The 21,755-nt window shown below is 44.5% G+C and overlaps 1 protein-coding gene across 1 annotated transcript in view; it reads right to left on the reverse strand.

Moving 5' to 3' along the window:
* Window positions 1–21,471, reverse strand: part of LOC134336594 (unconventional myosin-XVB-like) — a 74,121-nt gene extending 52,650 nt beyond the window's left edge. The window contains exons 1-10 of the mRNA XM_063030916.1: window positions 21,308–21,471; window positions 20,567–20,678; window positions 17,198–17,352; window positions 16,053–16,219; window positions 12,882–12,945; window positions 9,863–9,935; window positions 9,272–9,348; window positions 6,880–6,956; window positions 2,457–2,587; window positions 815–909 (exon numbers count right to left, since the gene is read on the reverse strand). Coding sequence (XP_062886986.1) covers window positions 815–909; window positions 2,457–2,587; window positions 6,880–6,956; window positions 9,272–9,348; window positions 9,863–9,935; window positions 12,882–12,945; window positions 16,053–16,219; window positions 17,198–17,352; window positions 20,567–20,678; window positions 21,308–21,379 — 1,023 coding nt within the window. The 5' untranslated portion in view covers window positions 21,380–21,471. The remainder of the gene's footprint in view (window positions 1–814; window positions 910–2,456; window positions 2,588–6,879; window positions 6,957–9,271; window positions 9,349–9,862; window positions 9,936–12,881; window positions 12,946–16,052; window positions 16,220–17,197; window positions 17,353–20,566; window positions 20,679–21,307) is intronic.
* Window positions 21,472–21,755: the final 284 nt, after the last annotated feature.

Here is a 21,755-nt window from a genome sequence, read left to right on the forward strand (position 1 = left end):
GTAAAATGAGGGCAATTCTTGCAGTTTCTGTTGTCAGTAACTAAAGGACTGTTGTTGACCAGGGTACACTTCCTCTGATCAGTATCAGTGATGAATTCTGCCCATCCTTATTTAACGAAGAGCATCCAGCATCTCATTCCTCAGACATCGTTATCCACTCAGTGGACAGGAGCATTCCTGGCAAGACCTGAATTTATTGGCCATACACTACTTCCTGAGACGACAAATTCACAATGAATAACACAGACAATGAAGTACGATTATCTCTGTCTGCTGCTGTTATTTATTTAGTCCCACCCACCAGAGATACTCTCCTTGTTCTACCCTTTCCCTCTCCCACCTTCCCTCCAACTGAAACTAACTTATTTTCTCTCTTTCCCAGCTTTTGGATTTTGGACTTACAAAGTAAAATCTGTTTCTCTTTCTGCAGATGTTACCTGACCTGCTGAGAGACTCAGAGTGATTTTGGTTTTATTTTGGATTTTTGCCATATACAGCTTTTTCAAAACTTTCTTAAAAAGTGGTTGGCCCACTCCTGCTTCTATTACTTAGGATGTTATTTCTTTCTGACTTGGACTTAATTTGTTGATTGTGCCTCCTGTTCTCTACCTTGAGCTTCCTTACTAATGCTATTAATGATAGTTGGCAGTGATATTCGCATGTGCCTGCTGCTTTTCTCCGTTAAGGTAGTAGAACTCTCTTCTCCCCTGGACGATGAATTAATCAACAGGGGGACAGGTATGCAGATTATTCCCATCTGTACCTGATTATGGCAACATCCAGCCCGTGTTAGGTGAGCTCTGGTGAAACTTACAGCACAAGCAGCCATTTCAAGGTTGCTTGGGAGATGTTGCCGGCCTCCAAATTCCAAAGTGCGTTGAATGTTTTCCTGGCAAAGCTTTGCTATTTCTGGGGAAAGAAACAATAGGCAGTCTTTAAAGTATGCAGTCAAGGTTCAGTTTATTTCTGTAAATTCCCTGCGTAAGTTTATTCCCTTTCCCTTGCCTTTATCTCAGTGGCACTGAATTGCAGTTTAACAACTTCACAGTTACATCAGGACTGAACAATAAGGCTGAAAGTTGTTACAGAACGAGAGAGTGCGAGGTGACCTTGTGGAGCTTTTCAAGTACAGATGAACTCCATTAATCCAGTACCCTCGGGACTTCAGCGCTGCTACACTGGCAAATTTCTTTGGATGCTACCCTCATTAATATCCAAATATAATTTTATTTTAGTTTTTTACATGTTACACAATAGTAAAATCATTTTTTAGTAAACCTGTTGAGTTTAGAGGGAGTGGAAAATATGCAAGTAAACCTGCCTATGGTAAATAAGTAAATCTTTATTGTTCCAGATCTAGCCCACCATCCAGACCTCAGACCCGCCACACAGCAGGCTCACATCCCGGACTATCAGCATGTCCAATCGGACCTCACACCCGCCACACAGCAGGCTGACACTGGCTCACATCCCAGACTATCAGCATGTCCAATCGGACCTCACACCCGCCACACAGCAGGCTGACACTGGCTCACATCCCGGACTATCAGCATGTCCAATCGGACCTCACACCCGCCACACAGCAGGCTGACACTGGCTCACATCCCGGACTATCAGCATGTCCAATCGGACCTCACACCCGCCACACAGCAGGCTGACACTGGCTCACATCCCAGACTATCAGCATGTCCAATCGGACCTCACACCCGCCACACAGCAGGCTGACACTGGCTCACATCCCGGACTATCAGCATGTCCAAACAATCAGACCTCATCCTGGACTATCAGGATATCCAAACAATCAGACCCCAGACCAGCCACACAGCAGGCTGACACTGGCTCACATCCCGGACTATCAGCATGTCCAAACAATCAGACCTCATCCTGGACTATCAGGATATCCAAACAATCAGACCCCAGACCAGCCACACAGCAGGCTGACACTGGCTCACATCCCAGACTATCAGCATGTCCAATCGGACCTCACACCCGCCACACAGCAGGCTGACACTGGCTGACATCCCAGACTATCAGCATGTCCAATCGGACCTCACACCCGCCACACAGCAGGCTCACACTGGCTCACATCCCAAACTATCAGCACATCCAAACAATCAGATGACAGATCACTGGAATTTTCCTAGAATGGAGAGGGAGAAACAGAAAGTGTTTCCACTTGTGGGGCAGATCAAAACTAGGGATCACTAATAAATATGACACAATATTTAAGAACAGTTTATTTTACAGACATAGATTTGTACTTGTTACAGCACTGATCGGATGAGATGCATTTACCTCGCACTCTCTCATAGAGCTAGATTTACGGAGAAGCGTACAAAGTCGATGGTGATAAATACTACACGTTTAGGTTGGATGAATGGTTTCTAACGTGTAAATTCAATGTATCAACCTTCTATCTGTGTTTTTTTTAAAGTTATCAGTGTCACAAACTGTACCTTGGAATGGGTGATTGGGGTTAATGGAGATTTCCTGCAGATAGCTGGTGACGTAAGGGGCGAGGTTGTTTGAGCAGGGGTAGTAGCCCAGGAAGATGTGAAGCATTCGCCAGCCCTTTATGCAGCTTTCACTGTGGAGAAACATAGTGGGTCAGATCTCTTCTTTTCCAATGTGTCTGGAAAGCACTAATTCTTGATCCCGTTGGTTACCCAGCCTCTGACGTATTACTTAACTAGTTCATCCTTTTACATCTATATAACCATATAACCATATAACAATTACAGGACAGAAACAGGCCATCTCGGCCCTTCTAGTCCGTGCCGAACTCTTACCCTATCCTACTCCCACAGACCTGCACTCTGCCCATAACCCTCCATTCCTTTCCTGTCCATATATCTATCCAATTTAACTTTAAACGACAACATCGAACCTGCCTCAACCACTTCTGCTGGAAGCTCGTTCCACACAGCTACCACTCTCTGAGTAAAGAAGTTCCCCCTCATGTTACCCTAAACTTTTGTCCTCTAACTCTCAACCCATGTCCTCTTGTTTGAATCTTCCCCACTCTCAATGGAAAAAGTCTAACCGCGTCAACCCTATCTATCCCCCTCATAATTTTAAGCACCTCTATCAAGTCCCCCCTCAACCTTCTATGCTCCAAAGAATAAAGACCCAACTTGTTCAACCTTTCTCTGTAACTTGGGAAATGAAACCCAGGTAACATTCCGATAAATCTTCTCTGTATTCTCTCAATTTTATTGACATCTTTCCTATAATTCGGTGACCAGAACTGTACACAATACTCCAGATTTGGCCTTACCAATGCCTTATACAAATTCAACATTACATCCCGACTCCTATACTCAATGCTCTGATTAATAAAGGCCAGAAAACCAAAAGCTTTCTTCACCACCCTATCCACATGAGATTCCACCTTCAGGGAACTATGCACCATTATTCCTAGATCCCTCTGTTCTACAGCATTCTTTAATGCTGTACCATTTATCATGTATGTCCTATTTTGATTAGTTCTACCAAAATGTAGCACCTCACATTTTTCTGCATTAAACTCCATCTGCCAAATCCTGTCCGTCAATAATTTTTGAAAACCTACCTCATCATCCACAACACCACCTATCTGCATACTTACTAATCCAATTTACCACCCCATCATCCTGATCATTAATATATATGGCAAACAACATTGGACCCAGTACAGATCCCTGAGGCACACCACTACACACTGTCCTCCAATCTGACACACAGTTATCCACCACTACTAATCTAGCAGCAAACATTAATTATCAGAGCATAGTTTTCATGCATGATGAAGAATCATCAGCCTGGTTAATTTACTGTTTCTTTTTTAATCCAAGTACACTGCTAGTTGACAAGGTACTGCACCTAGTGTCTGACTAATCTCGACATGGAGCAACACACAAAACAACCGTGACTGGGGTACCTCCCTTAACCAAATATTTCTAGTACATCTTCTGAGGAGGTCCTACTGGTGGGAAACTGTAAATTTTAAATGTTTATGGTCAATACTATTTGCTGCTTTTTTGGGTAATTGTATTTAGATTGAGAAATCTCAAATTCTGTGATCAGAAAATGTCTTCAAAAATTTGCCTTGCACGTTTTGGGTTAATAACAACACAAAACAGGAACAGTCAAGTCCCTGCCCTGTACACCATCCTGCACTTCAATAACCCCTGCCCTATATGAAATCCTGTCCATAAATAACCCCTGCGCTGTACGAAATCCTGTCCGTCAATAATCCCTGCGCTGTACAGCATCCTGTCCTTCAATAACCCCTGCCCTGTACGAAATCCTGTCCTTCAATAACCCCTGCCCAGTACAAAATCCTGCCCTTCAATAACCCCTGCACTGTACGAAATCCTGTCCTTCAATAACCCCTGCCCAGTATGAAATCCTGTCCATCAATAATCCCTGCCCAGTACGAAATCCTGTCCTTCAATAACCCCTGCCCTATATGAAATCCTGTCCGTCAATAATCCCTGCGCTGTACTATGCCATCCTGCTCTTCAACAAAGTTAGAACATAGAACGTTGATATCTATAGCACATTACAGGCCCTTCAGCCCACAATGTTGTGCCGACCATGTGACCTACTCTGGAGACTGCCTGGAATTTCCCCACCACTTAGGCTTCTATTTTTCTAAGCACCATGTACCTATCTAAGAGTCTCTTGAAAGACCCTATTGTATCCGCCTCTATCACCGTCACCAGTAGTGCATTCCATGCACCCACAACTCTCTGTGTGAAAATTTACCTCTGACATCCCCCTTGTACCTACTTCCAAGCGCCTTAAAACTATGTCCCCTGTGTTAGCCATCTCAGCTCTGGGAAAAAGATCCTGGCTATCCATACGATCAATCCTTGCTGGATCGATGGCCTCAGCCCAAAACGCCGACCATTTATTTCTCTCCATAGACGCTGCCTGACCTGCTGAGATTCTATTTTATGTTTGTTACTCTGGATTGTCTTTGACTATTATAAATAATGCTTTAGCCTACTGAAATAATGTAACACCAGGCCGTGAACACTGTTAGCAATTCTGTTGCAGGCTCTCGCCCACGAGTCCAGCAAACTGTTTTCAATCAGGACATTTACAGCTAGCAGAACAGAGGAGACTTTTGCCCCATTAGTCAAATCCGGTTGAGGATCCGGTACATGGTATGGGAAGTGATTCTAATCCACTGTCATGGGCAACAATTTTAACAATAGATCTATGAATTGTCAAACGTTAATGAACCACATAGAAATATCAAACATGTTTTTTTTTTAATTGTTGAAAACACTTAGCAGGCCAGGCAGCATCTGTGGAGGGAAAAACCAAAGATGAAGAGTCTTTGAACTGTATTGTTAATTTTTTTTCTTTTCCTATGTCTGCAAATATCTTGATTTGAAACTGGAATATTTATTAGAGTCTTTCATTCAATTAGGTCTAATTCTGTGTTTGCTGAGTGCTCTCTGTTACCCTATTCCAGGCAGTAGGCAGAACCTTCAGATACGGGGGCTTAACACCCAACAACTTTATCACTGATCACATTTGGGCACTTCCCCACCAGGGTTTGCTGGAAAGGCTTGCTGATCTAATAATTGGTCCGTGAATACAATTACCATTTCAGCACTGACCCCGAGCTGAATTTGGTAGGTACTCCTCCAAAAATCTGCAAAAAAATCATGGATACACCCAGATCCATCATGGGTAAAGCCCTCCATATCTACACAGAGCGCTGTCACAGCAAAACAGTGTTCACCCTCAAGGACCCCCACCATCCAGGTCATGCTCTCTTCTCACTGCTCTTATCAGTTACAGCAACCTCAGGACCCACGCCACCAGGTTCAGGAACAGTTGTTACCCCTCAGTCATCAGGGTCTTGAACCAGAGGGGATAACTTCACTTAGTTTTACTCACCCCAACACTTAACTGAACATAACCTATGGTCTCAATGTTAAGGACTGTTCATCTCAGGTTCTCAATATTTATTGCTTTCTATTTATTATTATGTTTGTATTTGCAACGTTTGTTGGCTTTTGTACACTGGTTGGTTTGCACACCTGTTGGGTGTGGTCTTTCATTGATTCAATTATGTCTGTTTATACTAACTGCGAATACCCGCAGTAAAATGAATGGTGACATATAGTTTGAACTTTGAAAGTCCTCTGTAACAAAATACTCAGGATGAAACATTGCGGGCAAGGCCAGCACCAAGTGCCGTTCTCAAACTACAACTGAGTTGGTGAGCTGATGCCTAGAACAGTTGTCATCTCCAGCTGCTACATTTTATAATACAATCACATGCATTTTGAAATAGTTATTTTCCTCCCAGTTTAGTATAATCCTATCTTTCATCTCAGTCCTCTTTCCACAAATCTAGTTTTGAACTGGCCTTCAAAGCACCTCTGATGAAGGGTTCTTATTTCGCCGCAGATCCTCTGACAGGTGTAGCTGTAATGAAACTCAGCCGCGGTACCTGACTGTGCAGAACAGATGTACGATACTCGCACGGTCATCCTCGGGTGCTGGATTACTATCCAAGCTATGAGCTTGGGGCCACATTTTATTTATTTATTTGGTTGTTATTTATTGAAATACACCTGGAATAGGTCTTTCTGGCCCTTCGAACTATGCCATTCAGCAACCCTTGATTTATCCCCACCCTAAACATGGGACAGTTTACAATGACCAATTAACCTACGGACTGGTACGTCTTTGGACTGTGGGAGGAAACTGGAGCACCCGGAGGAAACCCACGCGGTCACGGGGAAACTCCTGTAGGAACGGTGGTACAATAAAGCACTCTGCTAGCCACTGCACTACCATGCTGCCCCTGTGATTTATGCAGAGAGTCTGCCCTGTGCTAGGTGGGGTTCCGGCAGAACTCTGGACACTCACTTCTTGGGGTTGTCTGTGATTTGCTTGATGATCTGACAACAGACTTCATCCAGTAGCAATTTTTTCTTCTTGCACAGCTATGAGAAAGCAGAATGTGGCAACCTGCTCATTAGATTCTGTAGGCAAATTTTCAAACAATAAATTTAAATAACCTTGGCTCAACCCTTCCTGAAAGCCCATGCAGTGCCAGGGATTGGTTGGCCTTTGGCCTATGAAAACATTTGGTCTAGTCATAAAACCATATAACCATGTAACAATTACAGCACGGAAACAGGCCATCTCGGCCCTTCTAGTCCTCACAGAAAACTCTCCAAACTCATTTCCCATTGGCTAAAGTTAACATTCTCCAAGTGTAAGTGCTGACTGAAAGTTTGCTGAGTTTCTGGCCTGACCCGACCTGCAAGCTGATATCTGCTTGAGTAATCTCCACCTGGAGCTTCCAGATCTTCCCAGTCACTAGGCACAAGACTGAACACTGAAAGGCCTTGATAGAGTGGATGTAGAGAGGACACGTCCTCAGAATAGATGGGCGTCCTCATAGAACAGAGATGAGGAGGACTTCCTTTAGCCAGAGGGTGGTGAATCTGTGGGACTCTTTGCCATGGGCATCAGTGGAGGGCAAGTTTTTATGTACATTTAAGGCAGAGGTTGATAGGTTCCTGATTGGTTAGGCCATGAAGGGATACAGGGGATGGCAGGAGATTGGGGCTGAGAATAAAATTGGATCAGCCATGATGAAATGGTGGAGCAAATTCAATGGGCAGAGTGGTCTAATTCTGTTCCTATATCTTATAGTCTTATTTACACTATTCCTGTATTAATCCTCCTATGAAGGTTCTTGGCCATTCAGGCCATTGTATATCGAGCAGTAGTAAACCAAGGCAACTGGACTTGCTGTGTTGTCTAGAAGATGTTTCGCCACTCATCTGAGAGGCTTCTTTAGTTCTGATTCATGGCAGGTAGTTTTCCTTCTTTGCATGAATGGAGGTGTGAACCTGGGGTAGAGATGTCAGGACTGCCTTGTAAGTAGCTGATAGGTTGTGTTGTACCCCACCCCCGCTGTTCGGGGCTTGAGGTACAACACACACACAGATCCACACAAATCAGTACCTACGGTTTGACTCTCATCACCCATTAGATCATGGGTTGGGGGTTATCAGAACACTAGATCACTGCGCTGAGAATGTGCCCACCAACATTACAGCTAAAGACAAGGAGCGCAAGTATTTGAGAGAAGCCTTGAAGGCTTGTGGCTACTCTGACTGGGCCTTCATCAAGATAGCAACAAAAACCAGCAGGGACATTAGCCCAACAGACAGAGGTAAGGAGCAAAAACATGGAAAAACATAGTCATTTCATATGTAGCTGGAGTTTCGGAGAAAAGCAGGATTTTCAACAAATCCCTGTGTTTTTAAAGCTACAAACACACTCAGACAGAAACTTGTCTGCCCCAAGGATCCTATAGCCAAACATAAACAGAGCAATATTGTATATGCTGTCCAATGCAATGGGAACTGCACAGATCTGTACATCGGCAAGACAAAACAACCACTTCACAAACGTTTCATAGGAGGGCTAACACCTCAGGCCAAGACTCGGCTGTATATCTACACCTAAAGGACAAGAGACACTCCTTTGATAATAACAATGAACATATTTTGGACAGGGAGGAGAGGTGGTTTGAACGAGGGGTTAAAGAAGGCATCTTTGTCAAACTGGAAAACCCATCCCTGAACACAGGGGGTGTGGTATGACTCCACCTATCAGCTACTTACAATGCAGCCCTAACATAATTACACCAGCATATCCATAACAGCTCACACTTCCATTCATGCAAAGATAAGTCCAATGACCCTCTCATTACCTCTACGACTCTTAATGACTCTCATGTGATTGCTATACCTTTAACCAACTCACAACATATATAAGCTGGAAAACTACCAACCATGGATCAGAACTGAAGAAGCCTCTTGAATGAGTGGCGAAATGGCTTCTAGACAACACAGCAAGTCCAGCTGCCTTGATTTACTACTGCTTTCCCTACATTAATCCCATTTTTAGTCTCTCCACATTCCCATCAACTCTCCCAGATCCTACTACTCATCTACAAAGTAGGCCCAAGTTACAGTGGCCAGTTAACCTAAAATCCCTTTCCATGGGGCAGCTATTATTTTTGAAATGTTGGATGCGTGGACTGGTCACCATCTTCTTCAGCAAACATTTGTTTCTTTAAAATTCCTTGAGATTGAACTGTATGATTCTTTCTCCAAGCACACCCAGTGGCCTTGGCAGACCGTGAGGTCTGGTGAGTGGGGGAGTGAGGGTGGTAGTGAATGGCGGACATGCTATAGAACATTTTAGGAAAGTGTTGCTCCATAATAGTCCAACTTACCTTCAGGATACTCTCTAAGTAATCAATGTCAGAACGTTTCTTCTTCAAAGGCTGGTCTCCCATAAACCTCATAACAGCTACAGAGAAACAAGAGTTAGAACTTCCTGGCATCTATGGATAGTTTCTTTGTTTGTATTTTGAATATTAACAGAAAATCTAATCTCACTTGATTAGAAAGTACAAAATGATGTGCTTATGCTTTGTTATTATCGGACTCAATCTTCTTGTTGCTCGAGATCATTGAAAGGCCTTTGACCCGAAATTTTGACTGTTTTTCTCTTTCTCCTGATGCTGTCTGATCTCCTAAGCAATTCCAGCACTTTCTATTTTTAATCAATGAAACATATATACCTTCTGTTGTTATTTAACCCAAACCTGTCAATCTTAACTTTCAAAATTGTCTTTCACTTAATTAAAACACTCTTACTACTAATGTGGATCACACTGCCATTAATCTGAGATCTGCTTCAATTATTCCCAAACGTATTAGAATCAAACATTATGAACCTGCCCAACCCTCACATAACTGCCATCCCATCAAACTGTACAAAACCCCTTCAAATGTCCCACTGCTTCTTGAATAAAACTCACCCATGAAATTCTGTGTAGCAAGTTCATTCAGTTCTTCGTCAACAAGATAAAGCAGTGACTGCTGGATGGGAACCTAGAACAAGAATTATGGATTGAATAAATTGTCTAGCTCCCGCCGCCCCCCATGCAATATTTTTTGCTTCTTGTTTACTTTTCATGTATTTTTGGGAAAAAAATACATTTATCAATGAGTTACACACACAAAATGCTGGAGGAACTCAGCAGGTCAGGCAGCCTCCAGGGAAAGAGCACAGTCGACACTTCGGGCTGAAAACCCTTTGGCAGGACTGAAGAAAAAAGGGTGAGGCGTAGATTTAAAAGGTGGGGGGGAGGGGAGAGATAAACACAAGGTGACAGGTGAGACCTGGAGGGGGGAGGAATGAAGTAAAAAACTGGAAAGTCAATTGGTGAAGGAGACAGAAGGCAATGGCAGAAAGTAAAGTGGGGAGGAGCACCAGAGGGAGGTAAAGGGCGGGCAAGGAAATAAGGTGAGAGAGGGAAAAGGGGATGGGAAATGGTGAAGGGGGGGGGCATTATCGAAGTTTGAGAAATCGATGTTCATGCCATGAGGTTGGAAGCTACTCAAATGGAATACAAGGTGTTGTTCCTCTAACCTAAGTGTGGTCACATCAGGACAGTGAAGGAGGCCAAGGATGGACATATCGGAATGGGAATGGGAAGCAGAATTGAAATAGGTGGCCACTGGGAGATCCCGCCTTTCCTGGTGGATGCTCAGCGAAGCTGTCTCCCAATCTACATTGGGTCTCACCAATATACAGGAGGCCACAGTAGGAGCACTGAACACAGTATATGACCCCAATAGACTCACAGGTAAAATACTGCCTCACCTGGAAGGACTGTTTAGGGCCCTGAATGGTAGTGAGGGAGGAGTGTAGGGGCAGGTGTAGCACTTGTTCCATTGGTAGGAGGGAGTTCAGTGGGGAGGGATGAATGGACAAGGGAGCCGCATAGGGAGCGAACCCTGCGGAAAGCAGAAAGTGGGGGGGGGGGGAGTGTGCTTTTCCAGATCCTTGCTATGATCTCTTTGTCAAAGGATCCGTCACTGGAGATGGTGCTTCCCAGATACTTGAAGCTCTCCACGTTCTTCAGGACAGTGCCGTCGATGGTGATGCATGGCTGAGGAGGGTGACTGTTTGGTGCAGGTTGTAGGAGAACTTCTGTCTTACTGAGACTGATTGACAGGCCGAACAGCTTTGAGGCTGCGGAGAACTTGTTGGCAATCGTCTGCAGGTGGTTCTCCTGGTGGGCCACGAGGGCACAGTCATCAGCAAACAGGGCTTCAGTGATGAGCCTCCTCAACGTTTTGGTCTTTGGTCAAACATCGATCCGTCTAGGTGATATCTTATGTAAATACCCAGGTCTAGGTCCTTAACAGCATGCTTCAGCACTTGGGTGAAGAAGAGGTTGAAGAGCACTGGTGCTAGAACGTACCCTTGCTTCACGCTATTTGAGACATTGAAAGTCTCAGATGGGGAACCATCTGAAAACACTTCTCCTATAATGCCATCATGGAGCAGGGGGATGAGTGTAGTGAATTTCTGTGGGCAGCCAAGCTTTCTAACGATGACCCTGTACCACAGGCACATCAAACAGCTGGAGCAGTTTCACATGCGCTCTCTGCGGTCGATCGTGAGGAATCAATAGCAGGACCGAATCACCAACCAGGAAATCCTTGACAGAGCCAACTGCACAAGCACTGAGGCAAGGATCCTCCAGGCCCAGCTACGCTGGACTGGCCATGTAATCCGCATGGGTGAAACAAGAATCCCCAGGCAGCTGCTCTATGGTGAGCTTGATCATGGCAGTCACAATCAGGGCCGCCCCAAAAAAAGATTCAAAGACAATCTGAAATCGTACATCAAATGGGCAGACCTCCAGCCTCGACAACTTGAGGAGTCCGCAGCCGACAGGGCTGCGTGGTGCGCTCTGACCAGAAAAGCTGCATTTGACTTTGAGGATGGGACCGACGCCACAAAGCTGTGTGTGCACCTGTTCTAACAACCGCCATTCCGTGTCCAACCTGCAACCCCATGTGTGCTTCGGCCCTCAGCCTCCGAAGCCACGTGTATCCACAGATGACTACACAATGTTTAGTCCTCCTCGGATCCCAAGAGACAACCACCAAACCAAACCAATGTACTGTATGTGTCATGTCTTTTTAAAGCAACGTGCAAAGATATCAGCATCTGCAGCCAGCACTCTGTTGATTTCCTTCCTGGTACTTCCATGGCATTGTACAACACAGAAACAACAGAGGCCACACCAACACCCATGTACCTAATTACACTACTCCCGTTTTATGTTTCCCCAACTTCTCCCCCGGATTTTACTGCCCAGCTACATGCTAATGGAAATTTGCAGTGACCAATTAATGTCCCGACACAAACATCTCTTGGGATGTGAGAGGAAACTCACATGTATATCAGTGTATATCGATGTGATCATGCAAACTCTACACAGACAGCAGCAGGGGAGAGATCAGGATTAAACCTGGGTCACTGGAGGTGTGAGGCAGCAGCGGTTCAATCAGTGTCACTGGGCTGCCTGTATGGCTTTGTGTCCAATGCCTTCGTTAATCTTGCATCGCTTTAAAACCTCTACCAAACTTGTATTTTTTGAGTGCTTAGCTTGCCTTTCCAATTCATAAGCAGACAGATATTAATTCCTATTTGTCGAGCCACAGTACTGTAGCAGTTAGCACGATACTTTTACAGCTGGGGGTGTTGGAGTTTGAAGTTCAATTCTGGTGTCATCTGTAAGCAAGTCTGTATGTTCTTCCCATGTGTGAGGATTTCCTCTTGGTGCTCTGGTTTCCTCCCACAGTCCAAAGACGTACCGGTTAGTAGGTGATTGTAAACTGTCCCGTGATTAGGCTGGGGTTAAATAGGGTTGCTGGGTGGTGCGGCAATTGGACCGGAGAGGCCTGTATCTCTAAATAATAAAACATACAGACACAAATACAAGCACTTTCATTCCCTCACTATTTGTGTTCACTTACCTTTGTGTGTCTGACCAAATAATTAGGTTTCTTTTCTTCTGCACTCATATTCTTCAATTCAGGTCTATAATCAGTGGCAGAAAAAGACAAAGTTACTGACACACAGTTCCAGTTACAGCACATTTACGAAACCAAACTGGCAAAGTTAGCAGCAAGTTCAAGCAGTGCAGGGGTCTGAGATCCCAATGTGAATAGAGGCAAGGTACCGGCAACTGATTCTGACCTCATGCAGCCGTCTGTTCACACAGTACTTAGACGTAGTTTTGTAGTGGGAATCTGTACAGATAGACAAAAGTTGAGAGGGCCTTTGTCGGGTGGGATCTTTGTGCAACAACCAATACCAAAAAATAACCCCAGAAGTTTGGTTGTTACTGCAACACCCTTTCCCCACCAGTATCAGTGGCCGCATTTTCCTCAGAATGTTAATGAGAGTTTAACATGGGGAGATTAACTTTTATGTCTGAGCTACTTGTTATGGTAGCGGCTCAAAGCAAATAGACCAACTGAAACCCTGAATGAACCCCTCCCCCTTGAAAATGTACAGCAAGCCTCCATGGTCCCTGGTGGAACTGCAGGCTCTTGGAGTTTTTGGATACAAAATGTTTGTGATTGTGCTCTGATATTGATGCTTTGCAGTGATGGGGTGAAAGATAAGGGATTAGGAGGGCGTGCGTGTTGCATTGAGTTGTGGTCCCTCAGTCCTATTCCCTGTGGCTATCTTCCAGACAGATCTCAAGCCCTACATGCGGACAGTATTGTAGGCTATTAAATAGGGTTGGTTGCTGGGTGGTGCAGGCTATTCAGTGCCCTCAGTCTGTTACACGCAGCGAAATCCAACCCTACCACTGCCTAGAAGCAGGGTTCCTCCAATAAAGCACACTACACTTGGCACATCAGGAGTCAATGAACCACAAAACTCCTGTTCCACTCTTTCAAAAACAAAGTGTATTTGTGGTTTACTCCCTTTAGTTAGAGTTTGAAGAAAACTTGCACATCCACTGCTGAGCTCACATCAGTCACTACATTCACAGACTGCAAGGACAATTTATGAAGATAATGCCTGAACTCCAGGATTTGAGTTACAAGGAGAGGTTAGGCATGATTGGCCTTTATTACTTGGAGCTTAGGAGACTGAGGCATGAGTGTAGAAAATCATGCAGGGCACAGACAAGGAAACAGTCTTTTTCTACGGAAAGGAAATCATACCGGGAGGGCAGAGGTTCAAGGTCAGAGGTAAAGATTTTAAAGGAACGTGAGGGGTAACTTTTCACACAGATGGCCGTGTGTAATGGAACCAGCTGCTAGAGGAAGAGGATGAGGCAAGTACAATGACATCACTTAAAGGACTTAGACAAGGACGTGGACAGGAAAGGTTTAGAGACATATAGGCCTGAGATGGGCAAATGAAGAGAAGCAAGGGGATATTAATTTAGTGGTTCAGAGTTAAGTATCCCCATTGGATCTGGGCCTATCAGTGTGTAGATTGGACACCATGGGCCTGTTAGATTGATGGGCCTACTTCCATGCCAATGATGACACTGTTCCATCCCAGGGCAGTGATGGTGATTCCCAAGGACTCAATTAAATCAGTATACCCCTGCCCTGACTGGTTGCTGCATGAACAATCATCGAGCACAGTGCAAGTGACCATCGGGTAAAGTATAAAGTATAAAGTAAAGTACAAAGTATAAAGTTCAAATGAGGTGTCTGGAGAGGAGCAGGGGAGAATGAGTTAGATAACCCCACTGGGACTGAACCCAGGTTCAGAAGCACTTATTGAGTCACACAGCATGGAAAAATTGGGCCACTGTGTCTGCACCCAGTTGCACTGGTACCATTTTATCTTCCCCAATCTCCCAATAGCTTCCTCAGACTCTACCCCTCACCCAGACTAGGGATAAGTTCCAGTGGCCAACTAACCTACCAACCTGCATGTCTTTGGGGTGTAGGAGGAAACCAGAGAACCTGGAAGAAACCTACATAGTCATAGTGAGAACATACAGGATTGAATCAGTGTCTCTTTGAGCTGTGCTCAGTGAAGCTGATTCATGTAAAGACCAGGGTTGTGTTTATAAGACATAAAACATGTCACTGTGGACATAATCACGCAAGATTCACTCCTTTCGGAGTGATGTGCTCTATAACGTCCCAACTATTGATGCTTTTCCTGCCAGTAAGTAGCTAATACTGTGCACACTGATGACAATTGCAACATATAACACTGGCATTCGAGTCAATCCCAGGTGGAAATTCCTGGTGCAGTTTCCTGCTGGGTGGGTTTCTAGCAGAAATGAGCACAAACACTTCCAAATACACACAAAATGTTATTTTTTTGTGTGATGTGAGCCTCGAGGACCTGAGTTACAAGGAGAGGTTGAATAGATTTGGACTTTATTCCTTGCAGTGCAGGACAATGAAGGGAGATCTTATAAGGTGTACAAAGTTATCAGATGGAGTGAATGCACGCAGCCTTTTCCCCTCAGGTTGGGTGAGACTAAAACCAGAGGTCATAGGTTCAGGGTGAAAGGTGCAAATCTAAGGGTAATCTGAGGGGGAGCTTCATTCAGGAGGTGGTGCGAGTGTGATAGTTGTGAATGTCAGTTCAATTGTAACATTTAAGAGAAGATTGGATGGGTATGTGAATGAAAGAGGCATGGAGGGCTACCTCCCAGTGCAGATAGATGGCACTAAGCAGACTAGTCCAGCAAAGGCAAATGGCCTGTTTCTGTGTTTTATAACTCTACATATAACCACTCTAAGTGGTTCAGGTTGTAGGTACACACACTGTTGTTTCTCTCCACTGGTTTTGTCCACTCTGTCACGTCGACAATACAAATGCAGAGTCTAAAATGCATAATTTGACAGAGGTTCCTTTAACATTTTTTCTGGACACAAATAACTGAATTTGACTTTCCTTGAATCAGAGCAGTACTCTGATTTGCAAAGCAATGCTAAATGAAACACTGGAAAGGGATGAACAATCTTCACAAACAATTATTCTTGTAACCATTGTAACACTGTATGTTTTCCTGTACTGCTGACTTCCTCGTAGCTTGTATGTCTGGGAGCATACGTGGTGTGGATTTCATTATTGTGTGGCAGCCTCTATAATTGTTTGTTCTAATAAGTGACATTTAGATGTGTGTAGACCTTGAGATACCCATTACTCACGTAGTCACAGGCTCTCTGAAGTACTTCATTGCAAACTCGACCATTACATACTGTCCGTGCTCAGGCAAGGAGTAAATGCTTGATGCAGACTTGATGACAGATGCAGAATTAGAGGAGATGGTTGTTCCTGCTTCGTTGCTTTCTGACACTTCACTGAGTGGTGGACTCTAAGTAGAGAGTATTCCGTTAGTGCAGCACAAGACACAATAACCAAATGACTGTGAACAAAACCAGAGACAAAGATATAGTTTACAAACACACTGTTTACCTCCTAGACTATGTTTTTTCCTTTATATTCTTTTATGCAAAATCACTAACAAGACCAATATTTGTTGCCCATCACTAATTCATTTGAAGAGGAATTAGTAACCCACTATAGTCTAATACTGTGGGCAGGCAGCTCTAAAATTTAGACAGCAACACTGGAGGAAAGATGATCTATTCCCAGATCCTGATGGTTTGCCCACTATGGAAATCAAGTCAAAAGTTCTGTAAATATTTATTATTAGACATTGATCAGTGGTGGCTTTTGAGATATGGTAAGATCACTGAATATCAAAAGACATTTGTTATCACGATGGTCATTATCTGACACTCATGTGGTGAGGACACTACTTGCCATTTGCCAACCGAATGGTGAATGGAACTGACCTTTGTGCAATCATTGGTAAACACCCACACTCCTGACCCAGTGACAGAGGAAAGGCCATTGAAGAAACAGCTGAAGATGGTTAGCACGAGGATGCTTTCCTGAGGAAGTGACGACCTGAGGCTGGGATGATGGACCTCAAATAGCTAAAATCATCTTCCTTTGTGCAACATTGGACTTAGTGAATTTCACTTTGATTCTCATTGAAAGGCATTTTACAGAAGACAATCACATGGCCAGTTATTCCATTTATTTAGAGATATCAATGAGCCAATGAGCCTGAACTGCCCAGTTCACCCGTGTAAAATGTTAACCTACTAACCCAAACATCCTTGGACCAGAATAGCCAGAGGAAACCACTGGGAGAACGTACAAACTCCTTATACTCGATGTTTGCTCCCCGTTGTGGCACTATGGGAGCTGAAATAATAACACAGTGTGGGTCATGCAATGAACCTGGCTGGGGCTTGTTCAATTACCCTGGATGTCCCTTTACCGTTTTAATGGAGGACCTTCTGGAGATGGGCATACTCCTTGATCTCTCCTCATTCCTCTCCCCACTAACATTGTAGTAATCGGGAGCTGCTGTCGGCTGGACTTGGTCTTCAGGAAAGAGGCCCGATCGCCCACCAACAGACCCAAACAGCCAGCCTATGGAAAGAGAGAGAGAGAGATAGGTCAATGATACATATGCTGTCCCACCAACTGTGCTTTACCACTATGTTTTGGGATGTGGTTTATATCTCTAAGGACACTGCTATGTTTTAAATTCAATTACAATGCATTCCAGCATGGACACACCCAACCTCCATCTGCGATGCTTAAAGTTTTAGGTGTTTTGTTTGAACATTTATACCTGCAAAGGATGTTAATACCAAGGTATACTAGTGTCGTCAATAGCCAGGTAAGATGAAATGCTGTTAGGAGAAAGGTTCCCATGTTTTATCTCATCAAATACTCTCAGGGAACACACAGCTCAGACTGCTTCTTTTATCACTATTCCATCAAACTCAATCAGAGAGCCAGCAATGTTTTGGATGTTTAGTTAGGACTCTGCTTCATCAAATATTCTTGGGGTAATCAAAGCACAGGTTGGAAAAAACAGTAAAGTCCCTGGCAGGACCAATATTTATCGCCCATCCTGACCATCCTTGAAAAGTTGGTGGTGATCCACTTTCAAGAAATGTTGAGGTCCTTCTCGTGAAAGTGCACCCACAGTGTTGTTAGGTGGGAGGTTTCAGGATTTATACACAGTGATAAAGAAGGACTTACTGAGATAGTGCTGCCCTTGTCCATAGTGGCAGTAACCACGGGTTTACAGGATGGTGGATGAGGTACCAGTCGTGTAGACGGGATGTATGAGGTTGTTAATAGAGGGAGACTCAGTGATGTCAAGCGCACTCCATTATGTACTTGGCTTGATATGTACATGGTGAAAGATCTCCACGAGTGGCAGGGTCTAGGACCGGAAGGCACAGCCTCAGAATAAAAGGCTATCCCTTTAGAACAGGGATGAGAAAATTTTTCTTTGACTAGAGGGTGGTGACTCTGTGGAATTCATTGCCACAAATAGCTGCCATTGGGTATATTAAAGCAGAGGTTGATTGGTTCTTGATCAGTAATGGTGTCAAAGGTTGCAGGGAGAAGGCCCACAAAGGGAGAAAACACATTGAATGACAGAGCAGACTCAATGGGCTGAATAGATTAGTTGTGCTCTTACACCTTATGGTGGTGAACTATTGACATTATGATGGATGGAAGGTCACTGATGAAGCAGATGGCTGGGCCCAACCTACTTCTCTGAGAAGCCCCTGCTTGATCTCCATCTTTTTTCCTGTGAGAGATGACCTAACCCCAAGGAAGTGGTTACCCTGGGTTCCTACTGACAGTTTTATATGGACTTTTCAATGAAATGTTAATTACATAGCTATTTTCATGACATTTTCACTTCACTATTAGGATTCAGATTTTCAGAGTTGGAATGAGCTGTGTATTAGTTCTGGAGCTGAGCATTTGTGGATTGTTTGAGCAGTCATAAGCCAAATTCAATTTGGGCTGCATTTTGTCAACAAGTCATATACCTCGGTAGTTTTTTTACATTGTTTTAAGTAACCAGTGTTTCCTCTGACCTGGAACAGCTAGGCTACAAACATGGCTACTTCTACAGCTTAAGTCTCCAGTACTACAGCTGGGATATTATTTTGCTCCATAGCCTCCACTATATCCGGTGCTGTCTGCCAGCTCCTATATCATGCAGAGTGAACTGGATTGGCCGTAGACTTTCTGTACAGTGGAGGATCAGCAGGAAGAGGCAGGGATGGTCAAGAGTTTCAGCTTTGTTTCTGCCCCTGATAGTTGAGGAAGTGCAAGTACTTGCTGTCACCTCCTCCCCTGGAGTGCCAGTAGTGGGCAGTAACTGTTATAATTCTCGACTGGTCCTGCAAATGTCCATCACCTGCTGTGATAGGATTGTAGAGTTCTGATCAGATCCATTGGTTGTGGAATCACAGCTCTGTCTATCACATACAACAGAAAATCTGCAGATGATGGAAATATGGGCAAAACACACAAAATGCTGGAGGAACTCAGCAGGCCAGGCAGCATCTATGGAAAAGAGTACTCCCTTGTCCACTTGTCCATCCACCTGATCTCCCTCCTGCACTTATCCTTGCAAGTGGAACAAGTGTTACACCTGCCCCTAAACCTCCTCCCTCACTACCATTCAGGACCCCAAATAGTCCTTCTAGGTGAGGTGACACTTCACCTGAGAGTCTGTTGGGATCATATACTGCGTTTGGTGCTCCCGTTACGGCCTCTTGTCTATCGGTGAAACACGACATAGATTGAGAGACTGCTTTGCCAAGCATCTACGCTCCATTCGCTAAAACAAGTGGGATTTCCCAGTGGCCACCCATTTTAATTCCACTTCCCATCCCAATTTGGATATGTCTATCCATGGCTTCCTCCACTGTTGTGATAAGGCCACACTTAGGTTGGAGGAACAACACCTTATATTCCATTTGGGTAGACACCAACCTGATGGCATGAACATCGATTTCTCAAACTTCCAGTAATGCCTCCCCCCCTTCAGCATTTCCCATCCCCTTGTCCCTCTCTCATTGTCCACCCATCGCCTCCCTCTGGTGCTCTCCCCCGCCACCCCCGTTCTTTCTTCCATGGCCTTCTGTCCCTTTCACCAATCAACTTCCCAGCTCTCTGCTCCATCCCTCCCCACCCCCTAAGTTTCACCGATCACCTGGTGTTTCTCTCTCCTCTCTCTTTTAAATCTACTCCTCAGCTTCTTTTCTCCCGTCCTGCCGAAGGGTTTTAGCCCAAAATGTCGACTGTACTGTTTTCCATAGATGCTGCCTGGCCTGCTGAGTTCCTCCAGCATTTTGTGTGTGTTGCTCTGTCTGTCACGTGCTGCCAAAACCAGTCAATATACACCTTTGAATAGATTAGGTGATGCTCCTGGCATCCCCTTCAACATTCCTCACTGAATCAGGGTTGTTAGCCTGCCCTGGTGGTCACAGTTGACTGAGGGAAATGTCAGGTCGGCTATTGACTATGCTGGAATATGATACTTGGGCTTTATTGAAATTTCACTTGGGCTTGTTACTACTAAGACCTGCTTCTACTTGCAATGAGATTTCCCTACCGAGGGATGAGAGGAAGTTTTGTTTCTCACGTAGCATGCTGTGATAATACTGTACACCATTTGTTGTGTTTTTCATCAGAATCCCAACAGCAAATTCACAGAACCAATTTTCAAACCTATCAGCAAAATTTAAACAAAGCTACGCAGACAGCTCTGATGGGATGTCTGGCCGTGAGCTTTCTGCTGGATGATCACTTGGTAACTGACCTGGCTCGAGTCCATCCATGGGCAGTAGTTTGATGATATCCCCCTTACGCATGTTTAGCAGACTTTTATCGTCTGTAATGTAGCTTTTAACAGCCATGACGTACTTGGAGTCCTGTAATACATAAATGGAACATCACAGTCCTACTTTTGTTTTGACTCCAGCACTAAAGGAGATAGAGTGCAGCAATATCCTGCTATTGCACTGATCACATGTATTAACAGTGCTTACTGAATGGCACCACTAATCAGCACATCAACACTGCCCCCCGTGGGCGCACAAAGCAGTCGGCAGTATCTGAGGCCAGATCAGACTGATGCTGCACCAGATCTGGGTAAGACTGGTACTAGTGTAGTGCTTGTACTAATAATTTACACTGGGCAGAACTTGTAGCTGCAACTGTTGCAGCTTTGCACAGAACCGCAGTCAGTAATTGCACGACTGTTGCAGCTTTGCACAGAACCGCAGTCAGTAATTGCACGACTGTTGCAGCTTTGCACAGAACCGCAGTCAGTAATTACACACAGATTTTGGTAAGAAGATTGCTGTGGAAATACAAAGTCTAGAGTGGGTAGTGGAACCATCAGTCTGATGCTAATGAACCAATAATGATCAGTTCTACACAGTGAGGAGGGAAGATATTTTTCGACATCATGCCATGTTGCTGGGTTGATGTGCCAGCTTCTGCTGTATTGCTGTGGCCGGCTCCCCTGGTTTCCCAGCACAGTTGGAATTTTCTGTACCTTCCGCAGCTCATCCAGGAACACAGTGATGAGGACCTTTGCTTGCTTGGCTTTCTCCGAGTAAAGGGTCATCTTCTCATTTTTCAGAGTGAGTTCAAGCACAGCCTCTCCCTGTACCTCCACGCCCTGGATTTCCACATAGCTGCAATGAAAAGGGAGAGACGGGTCTCTGTTACTGCAGAGGGAGGAGTGCCCTGCTCAGGAGAGGATCACAGCAAATCTGAAGATTCCTCGGTGCTGCAGATCCTCTGAAAACCTCCAGGTTAACCTTTTGGGTAGGGCATCTGCAGCAGGAAAGACACCCTGGTATTTGCCCCATTCATTAACCAAATTTCTAAATTGCCATTGTTTCTCCAAATTTCTAGCATTGTTTGCATTTATTTAAAATGTTAAGCGTTTGGACAATTTTCTGATTTTAAACATGAGAAAGTTGGAAATCCAAAGCACC

This window comes from Mobula hypostoma, chromosome 22 (genome assembly GCF_963921235.1).
Source record: "Mobula hypostoma chromosome 22, sMobHyp1.1, whole genome shotgun sequence".
Taxonomy (NCBI): Eukaryota; Metazoa; Chordata; class Chondrichthyes; order Myliobatiformes; family Myliobatidae; genus Mobula; species Mobula hypostoma.